The 19,896-nt window shown below is 48.0% G+C and overlaps 1 protein-coding gene across 5 annotated transcripts in view; it reads right to left on the bottom strand.

Moving 5' to 3' along the window:
• Positions 1-258: 258 nt before the first annotated feature.
• The window catches only part of LOC114869133 (seizure protein 6-like), a 65,800-nt gene continuing 46,162 nt past the window's right edge, over positions 259-19,896 (bottom strand). For 2 of the 5 annotated variants that reach the window (XR_008696665.1, XR_008696667.1), the window contains exons 5-18: positions 13,376-13,561; positions 12,515-12,683; positions 11,858-12,024; positions 11,592-11,786; positions 10,677-10,815; positions 4,544-4,740; positions 3,672-3,866; positions 3,372-3,563; positions 3,094-3,288; positions 2,980-3,018; positions 2,781-2,889; positions 2,580-2,676; positions 2,345-2,468; positions 259-1,333 (exon numbers count right to left, since the gene is read on the bottom strand). Coding sequence is in view for 2 of the 5 variants with exons in the window: in XM_055514629.1 (XP_055370604.1) it covers positions 2,517-2,676; positions 2,781-2,889; positions 2,980-3,018; positions 3,094-3,288; positions 3,372-3,563; positions 3,672-3,866; positions 4,544-4,740; positions 10,677-10,815; positions 11,592-11,786; positions 11,858-12,024; positions 12,515-12,683; positions 13,376-13,561 (1,943 nt within the window). In the remaining 3 variants the exon portion in view is untranslated. Of the gene's footprint in view, positions 1,334-2,344; positions 2,677-2,780; positions 2,890-2,979; positions 3,019-3,093; positions 3,289-3,371; positions 3,564-3,671; positions 3,867-4,543; positions 4,741-10,676; positions 10,816-11,591; positions 11,787-11,857; positions 12,025-12,514; positions 12,684-13,375; positions 13,562-19,896 lie in introns of those variants that run through there. The other 3 variants (XR_008696666.1, XM_029173036.3, XM_055514629.1) reach the window with 3 other exon arrangements.

Genomic DNA, 19,896 nt, shown 5'->3' with positions numbered 1-19,896 from the left:
TGGCTGGAAGAAATAAAAGCTCTGCTTGTTAAGGTGCTGCCACCTAGAGGCAAACGTCTTTATGACAAATTAGTGTTTGCTACACATTGATAATTGGTTGCAGCAACTAATCAAGTGATTGCCCTTAAATAATCCCAACAATGCTGCAGTATATTTAGGCAAAGCTTTGGAACTGGTGAACTGGTGTCAACCAGGTCTGGCAGGGAATGAATATGAACATAAGCAGGGGTATGAATCAAACTTGACAAGGTTTTAAACAACATTTTATTTTATTATTAATCAGAGGAGGATTACTGTATATATACTTGAAGTCGATTTGGTTTCCCGGGTGCAGTCGCCCCAGACGGTGGTCGTGAAAAAAATATTCGTAAAGGTAAAGATTATGCACAAAGGCTATGACATTTATCTACAATCTACTACAGTAGCAGCAGATGCACCTCGACAGTGTGAGCGCAAGAAAAAAATCCATGTGAACGTCGTGATTTTACTCCGGCTGATCAGTGTGTTTGTGTTGTCATCAGTGCGTTGACTGGATTTTATCTTTTCGTCTGCAAATGTCGGGGCGCACCCGCGTTCCTGGACGTACACAAATGATCTAGATGCTACTCATTCTTTGAGGCAGACTTTACAGTGTGACTGAACAAAGAACAAGTAATGCGAAGCTCATGAGTCCCATAATAATCCTCTGCGGCAATAACGAGCCAGAACCACAAATCAGCTAATAGGAAAATATCTGGGTTCGTATGTTACTGCTTCTTGAAGCGCCAGCGTTTGGTGTGTTAGATGGTAAATACTGAACAGAGTGTGGAGAGTGAAGGATGCCAGGTCCACACATACAAAAAAATAGTTAGATGAAGGATTTACAAACATTTTCACATATGAATTCTCAGGTTATAGTCATTTGTGAGGCACTCATATTGGACAGGCAGTTTATTTACAAATAGCCGACCCAGACACACAAAGAAAAAAAAAGGAACAATGGCAAATTGTCCAAACAATATCGGGCGGTGGGGATTTTGTATCCAACAATCGACGCGCCGCTTCCCTTGATCTCTAATTGCTACGGGCTCAAAAACGTACAATCTCCAACGGTCATCGGCAATTTACTTTAGAAAAATATCACCATGGTGACCCACAGATTCACAGATTTGACCATGGAAAGAAGGACATATTTACAATGATCCACACAGAAAGGAAAATCTGAAAAAAAGGAGGGGGGGGCAGTCTAAAAGAAAAAGGTTGAGCAGTGCAGAGAGGGTCCCAAAAAGGCAAAGCTTGAGCAATTCTTGCTTTAAGGTCTCTAAGTGGACACCTCTTAATCTTTTCATTTGTCCTGTAAAGACCAGACAAACAGTTGAGTTATTAGACAGAACAGCAACACGGGAAGCTCCAGTTTGTGTGTAAATAAGAGTAAACACACAGTTTAATGCTAGAACCTTTGTGTAGAGGACATTCCCAAATGCATCACATGACTTTGTCTTTTCCATATATTTATTATTATACGTAAATAAGCAAATAAAGTAAGCATCACTTAAAGTAAGTGATGCTGAAAACACTCAAATGCTGAACACTATGCGAGTAATGTGACATGTTACACATAGACATACAGTGATAATGGTTCCCCATGAAGACAGACTATGGCGGATGCAGGTGGGGGAGATGGTCAGTAGCTTTTCTTTCTCAACAGCATGTACTGCAGGTGAACGTTCTGCACACTCCTGCAAATCCACAAATGTGCTTAAAGAGCAGCGCGGCTGGATTACTTGCATGGAAGCAAAACAGTGGAAAAAGGGCTGTTCGAAGCACGGCGGCCAATCCTGATCTGAGCGCGCACGGCTGGGAGAGGAGGGAATGCGGCTGCAGGGTCGGGGGACAAAGAGCGGGACGCGAGCGTGGCGTCGGGCGGAGACCTCACCTCTTAGCGGCTCTGCAGTGCAGACACTCAGGCTGACTGACAGGGCTTAGTATCTAGAATGAGTGTGCCGGCGCTGAAGGAGCGGGGACAAAAGACGAGAGGAGGACGGTCCAGTCACAATCGAGAGTGGTACATGAAAAGAATAACGATTAGGAGCAGCCTCTACAGCTGCCTGTCCTGGAACTACTGCGCGATACATACTTATTGTGACTCACGAGTCAGTGGGAAGCATCAGGAACAAATAAAAATCTTCACTACAGTGAAGCTCTTTCAGGGTGAAATAGCTGACGTCTAACAAAGCAGAGTCTGATTCATGCTGTTGGAGATGCACTATTATTTGACCAATGATTATTGATTAATAATGAAGATAAAACACCACCTTCACTCCTGTAAATGTTTAAATTGTGAAGATCCACCATGACCTCTGACCTTTGGAGTGAGATGGATGAAAGTGTCCTTTATTTGTAGGTTACATGCAACATCATCAGCAGAGACCAGCAGCTCCTACTGATGATACATGCGGAGGGAAAGAGGAGGCGAAGGGTGCCCTCTGCTGGTGGAACGTGGGGTGACGACAGGACGACAACCAGATGGGAGCGGATCAGGACAGCACACTGGTGTTCTGTGAATCCACGTCTTGCATGCTCATGACATCTGTACTTACTCCACTCTCGTATACCGGGTTGTCGAACGCCGACTCTTCCGTCATGTTGTCATACGGTGGCAAAGATGTCGGCATTCGGATAGACTTCCCTTGTAGCCTGAACAGAGCCGAGCAGAATAAAAAAAGAGAGAGAAAACGCCTGTGAAAGGCTGATTTGATTGTATGAAGTGGAAATAAATGAAGTTTGAAGCTGGTACTTACTTTGCGAAATAGAGATAAATCCCAAGGACAACTACCAAGATGACTGCAGCTGGGATAAACACTGCAAGGGCAATATTGGTTCCCTCCATGTCATAATCCCTATTAATAACTAAAAGAGAAATGTCTTCATTTGAATCATGCATATAGTATAAACAAGCACCAAAATACGTAAGGCAACATTCTGAAAGACAGGACCCACCATCCAGCCTGCGCTCGTCCACATACTTGGCTGAAGCGGCTGCAAAGCAGAAAGCGACAGTAAATCCACCACATCCTGTACGTCAGGGCGCTCGCAGAGGCCTCAGACGCTTACCTCTGCAGGCGGGGGGCGTGCTGTTCCACTGCGACGGGTGTCCGGGCATGCAGTAGATGGTGGCGCCCCCCTGCAGCTCGTAGCCCGGCTGGCAGGAGAAGGTGAGCATCTCCCCCGCCTGGTACGAGGCCTTCTCGGAGGCCGGCACGCTGGTGGAGGCGGCGCCGGGGTTCCTGCACGGCTCGTACTTCTCGGCTGAGGGGCGGCAAAACGTCTCACCGCGCTTGAAGAGTCTACTGCTGTTTACCAACGTGTAAATGCGCAGGCGATGCACTTACGGACACACTTGGGCAGCCTCTCGCTCCACTTGGGCGCGGCCGCGTCCCGGTTGTAGCAGGTCAGCAGGCTGTTGCCGGAGAGCTGGTAGCCTTTGTTGCAGATGAACTGCACGGTGGAGCCCACGTTGAAGCGGGTGCCCGCGATCACCTTGCGACTGTGCGCCACGTTGCCGGGGTCCTGACAGGTCATCACTGGAGCGTCACACACACACACACACACACACACACACACACACACAGTCATGATCCTGTCAGGGTTCAGGTAAGGTCAGGTTAAGCGCGCGGCCCAGTGTCCCTCACCTTCCTCGCATCTGGGCACGTCGCCGCTCCAACTGAGGTCCCACTGGCACATGAGGATCTCGGAGCCCACCAGCTCGAACCCCGGGTAGCACTGGTAGGTGATAACCGTGCCGTGGATGAGATCGGGGTGGGACGTGCTCTTCCAGCCGTTAATGATCTCCGGCAGCTCGGGGCACGTGTCGTTCCTGGGCACCTCTGTCGGAGTCAGGCACAGAGCAGTTAGTGTTGTATTGTGCAGTCGGGCAGAAAGAGAGAGAATGAAAATTAAGAATAACAGCATTGAAGAGGGAGCTGAGGAATACAGTACTTCCACGTTTTAGGTATTTTAAATATTGAATTTGTATTTTCTTTTATGCTGAATGATTATCAAGAGACACATCCGAGCATCAATACGCATCTACTTCCTCTGAAGGGCAGGAAAACAAAGCACATTTCCGATCTGCGAGCACTAAACTGCGACAGAACCCGAGCAAAAATGTAAATAGAGGCTTGTGCTGTTTGCTGGGAGCGGCGCAGCGTGCGGCTTGGCACCAGTCACTCCGCGCCTCCCCCGACTGCGGCGTGCGCGGCCGCGAACACAAAGAGCAGCTGACGCTGAAGTGCAGCCCATTATGGCGGCGCCGCGGTTCCTTGTTATCTAATCATGTGCACCTGGGACGAGAGGGAAGACGGAGACGCAGCCGGAGACGCGGGGGGAACGGAACAGGCGCTTCCGCTAATTGCTGACATGCTAGTTTGGAACGACAACAGTTTATATTTCATGCTTGTTATCGCCACAAGTGAGTCACGTAATCAGAGTTGCTATGGGAAAAAGTCACGGCGTTTAATTGCAATTAACCGCCGCAGACAATAATATGGATTCACTGCTGTACCGAAGAAGTGGACCACGAAGCCGTTGTTGTAGCCGTATATGTTGGTGGCGGGGTCCGACTGGAACTGGATGGTGACGTCAGCCATAGACGTGTAGAGCTTGAAGTGGGGCCGCGCGCCGCTGTACTGGCCCAGGATGTTGGCTGTGAGGTCGTCGCCGTCGTAGAAGGTCAAAAGGTCATTCTTGCCCAGATGGAGGCTGCGACACACATAAAAGAGCAGTTTCAGGACATTCCGCCTTCCCGTGATGGGACGTGGGGTGTTCTCAACAGCTGCATTACTACAAATCACATTCCCACGACATAAGGTGATGTCAGCACTACTGACAGTAGCACTTTGAAAACATTAATTCTGCTTATATTGGACGGATCAAATGTGAAGTAAACACTAAATAATTCATGATGCGTTACTCTTTGCCTCCCACATTGCTCTCATGAATATGTGCGAAGTGTATACCTGCAAATATGAATACGGCAATGAAATAATCTAAAGGGGGGGGGGGGGGCTATCGTTTAGGTAACATTCCTCTGGGAACCGGACCTACATGAAGAAACTGCAATAAATGCCGTGCAGAATTATATAGAAAGAATCAATGCAGGCATATCCGATAGGTAATTCAAATATCTAAATGCTGCGTAAAAAGCAGCCGAGCCACAATGTCAATGTCAGTGATTAACTTAAGAATGCATTAACCTTTTCCTGGTGGGGATTCATATTTCCTTGCCCTCTCCGTACAGCGGCGAGGCGTGACATTTATTCACACACGGAGGATTGTGAACGGGGAAATTAAATAAGCCAGAGACGCGCTCGGCTTTGTGTGACTGGAGGCAGGTATGGAAATAGCAGCGCGACGGTAAGCAGCGGCAGGCGTCGCACAGCAGGGGGCGCTGTGATTGGCGCTCGTGGCCGCGAATCACCGTACGGAAGCTTTCCTCGCCTGATCACGCCGTCGGCCGTGTGCATAAGCTATTTTCAGAGTATGAGTGTTTTGGCGAATGGAAGACAACGCTCGCAGCTTTTCTCACTTTTCTTCGCTCAGTAAACACAAACAGCAAAACCTGAAATTCGTCTCTCCTCACACGTCGTTATGATCACAATTTAGTCCTAAACTCTGATTCTTCGGATTCCTCCCTTTGTCGACTCCGACCCTTCCGCGCTGCCGTGTCACCTACAACAGCGGCGTGTTCCCTTTAACAGTGTTTTCATGTGTATGCAGATGCTGTAGGTGCCGGGGACTATTTGCTATTCTCAGATTAGAGAAGTGCATGCATGTGCACTCTTTGCAGGGAGACATCAGAGCCGCACGCTGGAAACGCTGATGCAATCATTTGTGTTTCTAACATGTTGGCTTGTCCCGGGAATAATAAAACAAATGCACGTTGCCCGGGAGCACACTGTGTATAGGAGATACACATCACAATGGCTGAAAATGTAAATGTTGCCCTCTTGTATATTTCATAAACCTCTCACCATCTTCACCTTTGCTTTACTTTTGTGTGAAAATTTAACTTTAAATATTAGGTTTTTTTAAGTAATTTATTCCTTGGCTGTGTTTTTATTCCCATTCTTCTATCAGCAAAGAGAGAGACATTTCATATGCAGACGCGGCTCCAGGACACATATTGAGGTGTTTTTGGGGTATTTTTGACGCACAGGTTTGTATCGCAGCTCAGTGTGAGACTCTCCAACGTCATGGCGGGTCCTGTAGCTTTGCTGGGACAAACCCAGTAGCACAGTAGGAGTTTTTGATTGACACGAAGCTTTATGCCGATGGAGTGAAACAAATAACCCCGAGTCTGTTTATCTCTCCTCAATCTCTTATTCACAACCTCCCCCACAGATTTTCCCACCTTACTTCTGAGCAGAACCAAGCTGTGGTTAAAAGAAGCACCCACTTCTGCTTTAATTAGCCATAGGAGCAAATCTAACATACACTTTATATAATTGGTTTTTTAAAATGTCTCCTCCAGGACTGATTCTAAAGGCTGCAGCATCCAATGAGCAGAACGGCTGGTGGGGTTTGTGCCGGTGTTTTACCTGAACCTACAGTTCTCCAGCTCCACCTGACACAAATAATAGATGGCGGCTCCATGAATGTGAGTGAAATGAGGTCTTGAGTGACAAGGCGCTCCCTCTGGTGAGTGCAGACGCGCTTCCATGTGAACAGCCGGTGGCGGACAGAAACACCAGGAACGGCCGGGCTCGTGGTCCATTTGCACCCATGCTTCTAACGAGGCCTTCGCGTTGAAATGTGCAAGAGCAAAAATCCATCAAACCGACCGACGGGGCCGCAGGTTGCGTGATGCAACCCGTGCGTTAATTCGAAGGCGGCTGGACTCCAGGTTCACAGCTCTGCATATGATTCGGTGGAGGCTTCTCTTATTCCGCCTGCAGAATACGGGTGTCCGTCACCGAGGTTGTCTGAGCCTCCTTTCTATTTCCACATTTCCCACACTGGCTGCTGATGTCAACAAGGCTATCCACCTTATCATGGCACCGCGTTTCCCCCTTATCTCCGCTCGGAGGCCTTCATGCATTCAGACTGTCCTAGAAGGACGGATGTGGCGCTGACAGCTGGCAATCGGACCGAGAGATTACCTCCTGTCTCTGCATCCACCGCTCCCCCTTTGCCCTGTTCCTCGCCTGCTCCCCGCAGACCCACGCTAACGTACTGTAAGCCCCTGCCCACCTCTGCTGTCACGCCTCCGCGCTGTGCTCCCGTGTCACGCCCGGATCCCGGCTCTCCTCTAATCTTTTTGAGAGATACGTTGGTGGTTTTCATTCATCAACCGCCTAAACAGCTTTGTCCTTGTGACACGCGAGTCAGCCCGATACGCGCCTTAGCGCCGCGACACAAATAATCTCCATCACCGCGCCGCAAATCCACAATAGCTTTGCTCACAGCCACAATAATTCCTGCTCAAGAATTTTGGTCCGATGTTAAACAAGATGCAAGGTCAACGGTGAAGCTCTGTCTGGGGAAAAAAACAAAACAAAAACTACTTGACACACCGCCACCTCTCCTTCTGCCTGGACTCCTAAATAGCCTCCTTCAACGTTTCGCGGCGGCCGCCGACAACCTCGGGTTTAGATCTTCCCACTGACCCTCCCTCCGCTCCGCTGTGTGCGTGGAGCGTATTCAAAACCCCGGCGACGACGTGGAAGGCTGCCGAGCGCTGCCGCCTCGGGCCCAGGCTCGCACAGCACGCCGCAGTGAGTCACTACAGGTCCTTCCACTGCCTTCTATGCCGCAGCCTGGCACTCACTTCACCCAAATGTCATTCCACCTGGCCCCTTCGGAGCCGGTTCTCCTTTGAGTCACTTCTACACAGCAAACAGAAGACTAAAGAATTATTGGTATTTGGTCTTCTGCGCGTCCCTTAGTCCTTATTTTACGAGTTAAAGGTGACAGTTGTTTAGAATTGTCTTATTTGATTAAATGGCTCCTTCATCAAATTAGCTTGGGTATTGCAAAGTTCCTGGGGACCGTTTGAAAAAGGACTTTCAGAGACTATGTGGGAGCACCGCTGCATACCAATGGCGCCAGCTCAGTTCTGCAGATGAGGGGATGACAGCTGTGTTTTGTACAAGCCTCTAGGCATTTTGTCACCTTCACTGACAAGTCAAGCCAAGTCAGGTTTTAAAAGCAACCAACAAATCTCCAGTAACTCTGACAGAATGGAAATGGCTTCCTCTGTCGAGGTTCCAGAGAGGGGGAGGCCGCCCCCTGTCATCTCGCGCGCGGGCCACACATTCATGTTGCTCTGCTCGGCGGAAAGCGCTCCACTGTTCGGATGGGAACAACACATTTCGCCTCCGTGCACCTGTGCATCCCGCATGACTAGGCTTGCGGGCGCCGTGCAATGCTGGCAGCCTCCACCAGAGGACTCTGTCAACCCGGTGTGTTCAGTCTGGAATGAAGCAACCCCGACCCGGCTGTTGGAGCTGACGCGACGTCCCTACGCCTGAAATGCTTTTGTTTCTGAACGCAGCGCCCTCCGAATGCTAAAATCCACATGCTAACCATTTACCTTTTTTGTTTCACAGGTGGGGATATCAGCTGTAACCTCTTGTCTCCGGTTCTTGCTCGAGCCGTGCTCCACGCTAATTAGCAAAGAGCCAGCCCTCCTGTTTGGCCTAAATTAATTAATCAGCCCTCATTATGCACACTGCTCCTCTGTAATTGCCAGCACAGGCATAGTGATGAATGATAATTCTGGAAACATTCTCAGTAATGTGGAAAAGTGTGTGCCCATCCTTATAATGAGACAACTCTCATCCACAAGGGCCTTTTGTCACTTCAACATTTTCCAACGTGCGCACACAAATAAATACGCGCGCACTGCATTCGTGCGCCGGCCGAGGCTTTGGACGCGTCACACTCAGGCTGAGCCGACCAGACATGAGGGTAATGATCGGGTCTCCGGGGATCAGACAGGCAGAGGGCTTCTACTGCCTCGAAGGCCACGCATGAGCAACCTTGAGATAAACTAGTGCTGACCACAGAGGCATTAATTTAGAGCGAGTGGCCCCGTGTGGCTGGGATTAAAACAAACCTAAGGTTGCTGCAATTTAAACAAGATCTCTGAATGAAAATGAGTTTACCTCAAATCAAATGTATTTACTTCAGTGCAGGAAAGAAAAAAAATCCCCCCTGATCTGTTTTTCCTCCGTTTTTACCCAAGGTGCAGTGGTTGACTTTTAACATCAGGCATTAATCACTGAGTCTTAATCTCCGAAACGGAGAATAGGGAGGTGAGCGGGGTCACGCAGAGCCCTGTGTGGTATTCAGGCATTGCGTATTATTGGTATCCTCAAATGCTATTATTCCCTCTGATCTGTAGATCATATTTGAGTGATGGCTCATATCTCTGCGCCTGTAAGCCAGAGAGATAAAGTTTAGGGCATTATACGCATTGTGTTGATGCAGCGGCGTACAGACCTGAGCCAGCACAGACACCTGCCAGAGCAAAGCCCACACTGTACCCACGCTTTGTTTTTCGCTTTGGTGGCATACAGGAGAAGCTCCTGTAAGAGCACCAAGGCTCTCAACGCAGACTTTGAAATGGAAGGAAAGGTTAAAAATAAAACGTTATGTTCGGTGAACTGGATGCATCCGAAGGCCTTTACTGCGCATTTTAATTAAACCATCAAACTGTTTTGGCTCAATCTTCATTCTTGTAATAATGAATGAATAAAATGGAAAGACTATTAAAAGTGGATGAGATGTAAACGCCTGCATACATAACTGACCACTATGTCCAGTAGCTAACAATAGCCTCCGTTTGATATTTGTCAGTGACTATTTTTCTACGACCTCGGGCGGTATTCCTGCTGGTTTAATTTGAACCTCTCCGTGCCCTCTTGTGTGCAAGTGCTTCAGGCAATAACACAAATCACTTATGCTGTAGTTTTGGAGCTCTCCATAGGATGCATGATCGTTGAAATAATGCCGAACTCGCTAGCACGAAGCGAACACATGCATTTGTACAGACCACGGGCAAACAAAGATTTCCAAGCATCTATCACTGTAAGTCCTTTTTTTTTTTTAAAGAACAATCTGCCACGAAAGAAAACAAGGCGACGTTTTCATCCTGTAATAACTCTGACGAGGAGACAGGGACGCGACGCCCTGCGCACGTGTCACGTTTGCGGTGAGTGATGGGCAGGTGAGCATGTGTCTATTTTGACATCTGCGCGCCGGTGTGTTGAGTGTGTGTTGAATTACAGTCGAGAAAAGCGGGATAAGTGGCTCAGAGTAGTTCACTGCCAGCGCATATTCATTTCAAAGCCAACTCTGAGACACACACTGGGGAAGTGGGAGCAGGGAGGCTTACTGGCTAATCTGGTCAGAGAGCGAGCTGGAAGCTACACAGAATTCTTAATGTAGCGGACAAAAAAAAGGAAAAAAAATCTAATTAGCGACTGCAACCACAGAAAGACTTTCCCACGTGCGTGTCTTACTGTGTCTATGAGACGAGAGAGAGAGAGAAAAAGAAAAGAAGATGAAAAAGAAACCGAGAGACTGTTTTTGTGTGTGTTGATGGCGTCTTTAACATCCTGAGGTCACTCTGAACTCCTCTCTGACCTCCCTGCGCGGTTTGAGGTTTTTGAAACCTCGGTGCACTCTCTTACACTTGGATGTCAAGCATGATCCGCTTGTCTTCTTCCACATGGATGCCCCAGATGCAGTCCTGCCCCTTGTCATAGGCCTCGGGCCAGTTTGGAGACAGCACCACGCCGGCGGAGTCTGTGATCTCCCCGCTGCACACAGCTGCAACACACAAACAGCTCAGTGTGACGCTGAAAAGAAATCTGTTCAATTACAGCAGGGAAACATAAAGCAAATAAAAATCTATTATATATACAGTACATCGCTACATAACCTGCTATCCAACTTCCTAGGACGCGGCCACGTCCCAAAATGAATGCGCAAGCTCCTCGACTCGAGCCTTCTAAAAACTGCACACCACGGCCGGAACGCTTAGCGACCGTGACCCGCGGGGGCAGAAATTAAATTTTCTCATATCTAGCATTACTTGAGAGCTTTTTAGAAAGCAATTTCGCTGCGCGCCTGGAATGGCCATGTAGGCAACAAAGACGCGGGCGAGGTCAGCGTGTCATGTGTGGGAGAGAAAGTGGAGGGCAGGAGGAGGGCTCCGGGGTGGAGGCCCTCCGGTGCGGTGCGCGGCGCGCCAGTCTCCATCCTAGGTCGACCATTGTACGCCTTTAATCGCCAGCACTTCTAAGATCTGCCCTGCGAGCACACATATCGGGGCTGCGTCTGAAGCGCGGGTGCTAAAAAAATTACACATATCAAAGTAAATAATTGTTACAATTTTGGGAGGAAATTTATCGTGGATCAGAGAAAAGCAGCTTAGGAAGATCTTATTGACTGCCAAGGGTATTTAATAATTGAATATAAGACTTCGCCAACTCCAGCATTGATTGCGAGTCCTTCCACTAAAAACAAAGAGGTCCGCTTCAGCGGAGGACTCGGCTTTCCGCGCTTTAATGTTGCAGTTACTGAGGCGGGCGGCGTTGGCTCACCCCTGCAGGCCGGCTCCGTCTCGTTCCACTGCGGGTTCTGCGCGTCCACGCACTCGATCACCACCGAGCCCTGCTCCAGCGTGTAGCCCGGGTCGCACGAGAACTCCACCACGGCGCCCAGGCTGTAGGTGGCGTCGCTGCTGCTGAAGTTGCCGTACTTCACGAACGGCTCGTAGCACGCGCCCTTGGCGAAGGCTGCGGACACAGGAAGGGGGAGGTCAGTCCCCGGGGGTGGGGGGTCACACGGTGGGGAGGGGTCCACCTGCCTTCGTATCTGACGGCGGCGCCGGTGGAGGTGACGGTCCCGTCCGTGGTGAACTCCAGGAACAGGTAGCGCCCGGTGCTGAGCACGCCCTCGTTGGGCAGATACTCCACCTCGTAGGAGTCGTACACAGGCGGGGAGTCTATGTTGTTGCCATTTTTAATCAGCAGCCTTAAAAACACACACACACGGAGGGAAGACTGATTAAGACACATAAATGAGGCCTGAGAGGTAAAAGCAGCAGTTACAAACTATCTGGAGGGCTGCTCACTGTTCCAATGGTGGCTGTAATAACTTTGTGATAACATTCTCCACCACCTGGTAATGAGGTGAATGGCCATGTGTGACGACGGCCACGTGGATCAGCGGAGAAAAATGTAACACAATCGCAGCTTCCTACCTCTCACCACCTTCTGCAGTCCCTTCAATTCGCTCGCTTGATAGAACACTGATAAAGGATTATAATGATGAAAGGTCCTTTTAAATTCATCTGTCACTCCCTAAAGATTCTGGCTATTTATAGCCGTTGAGGATTTTAATGCTCTAGCCACGGGCATACTGTTATTCAGAAAATGAGTTTAAAGGCTCAGCGTTATCTATTAGCTGAAGACACACACCCACACGGCTGCTCGCTGCTATTTCAACTCTGTGCATACACCACCTGTCGTCGTCCTCTGCCAGCGCCACCTTCTCAAAGTGAATGTGGAGCCGGTGGCCTTCGGGGGCCTCCAGGACCCAGTGGCACGTCAGGTTGTTGCTGTAGTTGCCGGGGAAACCGGGAGAGACGATTCGACCGTAGGTGGCATTTTTTATCATCCCCCCACAAGCGGCTATATGAGGAGAGAGGGGAGAGCGGCGGCGTTAGAGGGGGGGGGCGGCGAGATGAGAAAAGTAATGGCGCTAACTTTGGCGAGGGGGGGTTTTAGAGAAAAGTCCCTGTCTGGGGGCAGATTGCATCAATATCCAGCAGACTGTGGCTAGTCCGCACCGGGCAGCTCACACGGGTCTAAGAGTGTGTGACTGCGTGTGATGGACTTGCAAAGAGAACAGCGGCCGTCGCTATCAGCCGAGAGCAGCTGCGGGCGGGCGGCCGCGGCGGGAACGCCGGGGAGCGGGAGATGAGCCCGCGCCGGCGGCGGCGGCCGGGTCGTCACGCCGGCCGCTTCTAATTAAGGCCACCGGGTCCCGTGGCCTTGTTTTAGCCCCGTCTCCGAAGAATGGCTCGGCGTGCTTCTAATCACATGCAAACACACTCATTTGGCCTTAAAGTGTGAGCAATCAACGCGGCGGGAGACAACCCGGGGAGCGCTCCCATTAATCAACATCACCTGCGCGCTGGCGGGAAGCTGGAAAACAAAAAGGGCTCTATAATAAGCCACCATTTTTAAAAGCTGCTCCTAGCGTATATTACTGTCGTACCTTAAATATACAGTACAATATATCATACTGTTAATTTCGGTTTGGTGCCGGTCTCATCTACGCTCGTATTTCCACGCTTCCGGTCTTGCCGTGCGGGACTCACCCACGCATCGAGGCTCCTTCCCGCTCCAGTACGGCGTGGTGGCGTTGCGGCAGGTGAGCATGCCGGCGCCCTGCAGCTTGTAGCCGGTGAAGCAGCTGAAGTAGGCCTCTCCGCCGGCGTGGAGGTGCGTCACGGAGACCTCGCCGCCAGCAGGCTCTTTGGGGAACGCGCAGCTCAGCACGAAGGCTGCGGGGGAGAGGACCATATAGAAGTCATTCAACTGGATGATTGTAAGCGCGTGAGAGTGACCTAACACGTCCATGACGTCACGGAGTAAAAATATTTACTTGTAGCCACAGCTGCCGTTAAGCTAAGCTAAGATTGAGCTAACATCATCGTTCAAACTGCTGGAGCTCGACAGATTTGAATTCAAACTGCCAACAACGAGAATAATACAATTTTAGATTCATAATTTCCCATGGCTGCAGGTTTTGTTCGAAAATAAAAATCCAGCTCCGGCCAAAACCAACAGATGACAATGTTAACTGGCTCCACGGCGTAATCCTCTGTGTCCTGCATTGTTTAGAACTCCTGCCGCTTTGTTGCATTGTTGACCGTGTTGTCACTCCTCCAAACGATCACCGCGCCGACGCTTTTAGGTGCGACGAGGGAGAGGAACTGTTTATTTGTGCAATCCTTCAATTCTACGTCTTTGGCTTCCTGCCCCCCCCCCCCCCCCCCCCCCACACACACGCACGCGCGCGCGCACGTGCACACCTGCAGACACACAATTAAGGATTTTATAACCAACCTATAACTTCGTTCATAAACACCCCAGCTCTTAATTAATTCCACTTTACCAACATACACTATGCAAATATACAGAGGCACGTTTGCAGCCCAGCAGTAATTAACGGAGCCGCCGCGCACGCGCTGACAGAGAGGCGCGCGCTGATCAGCTGAGGGCATCACGGTGGCTCTGTAACGCGAGAGCTGGAAGAGGAATTGCCCCCGTAGCGGTTGTCAAAGAGTTGTGATTCCGGCGGGCTGAGATCAATGTTTGCCGCCTTGCTTTGCATTGTTGTTCTGTCCCTCTTTCAAAATAAATGGTGTAGGATGGGACGCGGCTCGCGCGGATAATAGAGTGAGCTAACCGAGTCTGTAATGCACGCTATTAAACAACCCTCTCTTCCCGTCTAATAACCTCGCTGTTCTACCTCATTAGAGGATGCACTTTAATGACCGGACTAAAACTTTTAAACTTATGGAAATGTGCAAACAGCAGCGCGGGCGACATAATTGGACCCGCTCCCGCTCGCTCGCGCGCGCCGCTCCGGCGGAATTACAGGGACTCGCGCAAAGGAGCTGCAGCATTAGTCGGACTCGGCGAGTCGCATGTCGTGCTTCAGATTAAGTAAATGTATGCAAAGCCTAAATAATCACCCATAGATGGAGAAAACAACAAAGGGCAGCAGGGAGGCCTCTCTGTGCCGGAATCGTATTTGCATGCAGTTTTAAAAGCAATTATGATAATATTTGAGAATGGGCCATGTAGTGTAAACACCTAATTTACTTATGTTAATATGATTGAGGTTATTCGCTCTTTACACAGCGAACACCTAGGCCGCTGCAATTTCCAGGCACACAACTGGTGTTGTTGTGTGGTTTTAACCTGTCAACAAAGTTATTTTTAGCAACCAGCCTTGAATTAGTGAAGGAGAAACGACAGCGTCCTATTAGCATGTAAAGCAAATAAATATAAAAGGAATCACAAGCTACTGTTGGGGTTATTTCAGGTACCGAACCCAAACGAGCATCAGCTACAGCAGCATTTGCTAATAGAGCTTGACACAGGTCCCTTAATAGAAGCTCTAATAAAAGAGTTCACCTTCTTCACGTTATACTTTTTCAGCTGGAGCAGCTGCGCGTGTGAAAAACGGGAACAATGGGACTTTTTTGATAGACAGGCTTGTTGGTACTTTACGTAGGGCGCATGAATATTTTAATACGTTTAGCTTTGGAGGCCTTTGCACGCGCAGCTGCTGGGCAAGCGGAGGTCATAGACAAAATATTAAACTTTATGTAGCAGGTTTGGAATTTGAAACGCTCCCATTCCAACCAGTCGTTGAGAGCTGAAATTCTGATTTTAGTAATGGTTCTGGCTTTACCTTGACACTAAAGCGGCTATTATTTTATTCCACATTAAAAAAAATGTCATTCTATCAGTCTTTGATAGAACGCGGGGGAAAACAGCACTAAATGCATAATGGCTATAAAGGTTTGTAAAACTGCTCCATCTATGTTTTAATCTATTGACTTAGGTTTTCTTTTATACGAGCCACTGGTTTGAGTCGTAATGAGACAGACCTTTCTATTGCAGTAAATCAGTGAGCCACAGGGACGAGGTACACTGCCCCTGGGTCATTCATTCAATTCATAGTTTATCACTAGCTCCAATGAACCTAGTTATTGCCATTATCATAGCAGCATTTACATCCCCATTGAGCATGCAGTGGGAGAGCCAGAGGCAAAAATTGTGGAGCCAATTCCTGAAGTATTAAATTACGTGCTGCCTCCATTCCAGTAGATGTGGTACTGGGCCATAAAGTCTGATTGTTTTGCCATTACAAATAATAGATCCACGGTGCAGGCAGCCAGGAAGATTAGCTGATGGTACTGTAGGGCCCCGGGAAACAGATGTGGAGCTTATGTCTTTAGTTATTGCTTCCTTGTAGAGGGGAAGAAATAGTCGCCGGGCGCACCTTTAGTTTTCTCAGAACACCGGACCAGCGCCTCGGATCGAATCTGAGCTGTTGCTGAGGCCGGGGCGGTGTAGTGGAGAGGCCTGCGTGAATGATGACTCACCCCCACGCGCTTCTCTGTGTCCGTGGTTTAGAAATGAGGACATTAGGTTCAGGTGAAGGAGGGCGTCACGGTTCGGAACAGTGAGGCCTCACTGACGTGAATCCTGCATCTCCCATGAGGTACAAAAAAAAAAAAAAGCGCTGGCTGTTTTAATACCGTCTTTAAAAAGAGGTGTCCTTAAAAAGATAACAATGAGGAGAAGAGTAGCGGAGAGCCTTGGGGATTTGAATGGCACACTTTGAAACTTGGGAAGGTGTTTTTGTACAGTCTCTAGCTTAGCCGCTATAGAAACAACTCACATCTGGTCATGGTTTAAATATTTATTTGACTTTAATGATGGGATTTTAAAGCATTTGTTGACAAAAGCTCAGCAGGAGCAAATCCTGACTTTCCTTCCTTACGCTTTGCTGCTTTTATTTTTCATATTACTCACTGGCCTTCCTCATCTTTGTTTATATTATATGAATCTGTATTTTGGATCGAGCGATGGCTTTTAAAGGCCTTTTTGTAAAAAAAAAGCCCTAAAGGTCAACATTAGGAAACCGTTTAAAGAAAGTCAACACTGACTTAAAGAAGCGCTGGTGCGACTCCTGCCTGTCGCCATTAATGAGCCTCTTTCTGCTGTGAGCACATCCTTCGCCGGGATGAGAATTCAAATTGAGAACGCTGCTCCTCAACCATTAACAAAGAGACGCTGCCGTCTAGGGCAGAATAGATGAGGTGAGGAAGCTATGCGCAATATTTAGACAAACAAATAAAAGGCATTGCTGTTTAGGACTAATAAACTCTTGCTCTGCATCTCGAGTGCTGCCCGAGTCCTTCTCTTGTAGAGCTGGAATGGGATCAAACTTGGCAAGCCGAGGGCAGGAAATAATGAAATAGTTTGGCAGGAAGCTGAACACAAATAATGAAAAGTAGGTTTGATTTTTATTATATTTAATGACAGGAGAGGAAAATCCCGCGCAGCCGTGTCAGCTCGGCTGATGTTTTTTTTAACACACACATGACAGCAGTCCTGCTGTTTGCAGGTGACTTGCGGCAGAGTGTGACTGTCACTGCATCCGAGCCACACATCCTGGCCCGGCACCAAACCATTACCTTTTACAGGAAGATCAATAATGTTGTGATTTAAAGCGATACCGTTGTAGGAAGCCAGACCAATGTTCTGCCCTGATATGGCCTATTAATATTTATGTGGTTGGGTTAAAAACTCGATTTTAATGGTCATTTACTCAATAAAGTCTATTAAAGAGAAATAACTTAGGACTAGAGGCGGCATCTCGTCAATGCTACTGTGGGGTTGTGGCAAATGGTGGATTGCTGCCAGTGGCCGAGGTCCTCAAGCCACCTCACTTGTCAAACCAGCTTATTAGTCACAGCCGATCAATAATCTCTGTAAAACATCGCTGCCTTTAGCAAAGTCATTGATTACGCTCCATATACTTCATAAGATGTAGACCTACTCACGTCAACACTACAGTGTAATGTTTTGAACCTAATGCCCACAAATCAGAAAAAGTACAAAGACTTATTAAGCAGAGTATTATATGATTGGGATATAATTATTAATACATTAATGTGATTGGATGAACTGGTAAAGGTACTTTAATTACTGTACTTACTGCCAATTAGTGACTTTCCCTCAGGGATGAAAAACTCATGTTACCCATAATGCTTTAATATAATAATTATAAATAATGTATATAATTTGGATTAATTTTGAGGTGTTTCATCTGTGAAAATGAGACACAAAGCATCACGGACACCAGTGCAGAACTGGATTCCTGGTACTAAGCATAGATGTACATCGCATTAATACGTTTGGCACCATTCAGCTTAATTCCTGCAATGCACATAATGCTAATACAGAGCACAGCAGAGCAGGGAGAGAGTAGGCAGAGCCACGCACTGTGTTGGGCTATACTGTACTGTACCATCAAACAATGAGAGCACAGTATGTTTATGCCTCACTGCTGCATCACATCAAGGATCTGAGAAGCCAAGCTCAGATATAATGATAATTATTATTTCATCAACTGGATTGATAAACTGTAGATAGATAAAAGATCTAATTTAAGCTCTGCCCCCCCACACCACACTTCTCCACACACATGAACTGCATAACTACTAAAATAATGATAGCATCTGAATCTAGTGGAGATAATTGCAGCAGCAGGTTTATAGGTTTGCACATGAGCGTGCAGGTACAGTATATTCAGGGGTTATTTTGTGAGTAGAGGTTTGTTTGTAAAAGGAATAGTTGATGGTAATTATAATTATAGCTGCTTCTTATGAGGAGAAACTCATACAATGCTGAACACAAAGGCGTCAGCGGTGACGGAGCCTCTCGTTCTCTTTCTCGCCCTCAGGACGTCTGCATGCATATATGTATGTTTTTGTTGATGAGGCCGCGTGTGTGTGTATTTACGAGCGCTTTGGAGGTTGGGTCCTCTCCGGTCCCACGCGGCTGCTTCCCGGCGTCTAAATCTAACCAGTAAAGCACACTTCTAATCATGCTCCAAGTGCCGGGGCCCACCGCTGATCTTATAGAGGCATCCATCAGTCTGCCATCACAAGCGGAGCCAACGCTGCAGCAGATATTAATTACCCCGAGCTGAGATCCATCTCTCCACAGTTCTGTCTCCTTCTCCACGCTTGTCCGATCACATTTCTCACAGCCCATTATAAAGGACAAGGTGATACACTGCTCACCAAGGAGAGGGACACAAATTGAAATATCTTTTCTGCTCAATATGTCTAATCTTCAGAAAAATCTGGTTATTGCGTTGTTTCTCATTAGTTAAATGTATCTCATTTAGCTCCAAAGTAAAAGCTGTTGTCCAGGAGACACTATGTTCAATAATGCACATATGAGAATTGGTCATAAAGCAACCTCCTCGCCAGGTTTGACTCCTCTCAGGTGCTCAGCGAGGTCCTATAAAGTGCAAACAATGGCGATCGATAATTTCATGCAAAATCGCTCCAATTAATATTTACACAAATCAGAACGCGGCGTGAAGGAGAAACGCACCTCTGCATGTGTAATGTAGAAGCTATTTTTACCGCCTGCTCCCATCTATGCATCACCCTGTTTGATCTGCCCTGACCCTCCGCGGTCATCATTCAGCCTGACCACACACTGATATCCACCCATCCAGCAGCGATGGGCTGATTTATCTCATGTCAGCGCTGGGGTTGTGATGGTTGCTTTCATTTATGGGGCTGATGAAAAGTGCCACAGTAATGTGGTGGAATGAATGTTTTGTCCATCAGCTTCCACCATCAACTGAAATCGATGGGGCATGTAATTGGTGGCCACTTTCTGAGATTGCTAAGATAAACAGACATTGTTGCAGACATGAAAGATCAATGTCACGCACAAAACAAGTAAGGGGGGGGGGGTAGTTTATGAGGCGTCATATTCGCCAACAACAAACAGTAACTATTTTTACTGGCAAGGTGCTGCTGTTGCTTCTGTTTTATGACAGTTAATAATTAATTCTGCATAGTTCCAATCTGTGGAAAGGTCAGTGCAAATTGTTATTCACGAGAATAAATGAATGCGTTGCAGCGTTAATCACCTTGCTACCTCATCAGCTGTGCCAGACACAGTGGATGGCAGTTCAGTTCAGGATGGAACCAGAACCTCAGCAGCGATACAGACTCTGTCCAGGGCTTAAATATCACCACCCCACCCCCTCGGTGTGCGTTTCGGG

This window comes from Betta splendens, chromosome 14, assembly GCF_900634795.4.
Source record: "Betta splendens chromosome 14, fBetSpl5.4, whole genome shotgun sequence".
NCBI classification, from domain to species: Eukaryota; Metazoa; Chordata; class Actinopteri; order Anabantiformes; family Osphronemidae; genus Betta; species Betta splendens.
Note: the sequence above shows the minus strand (reverse complement) of the source record. Positions and strands in the feature narration are given on the sequence as shown.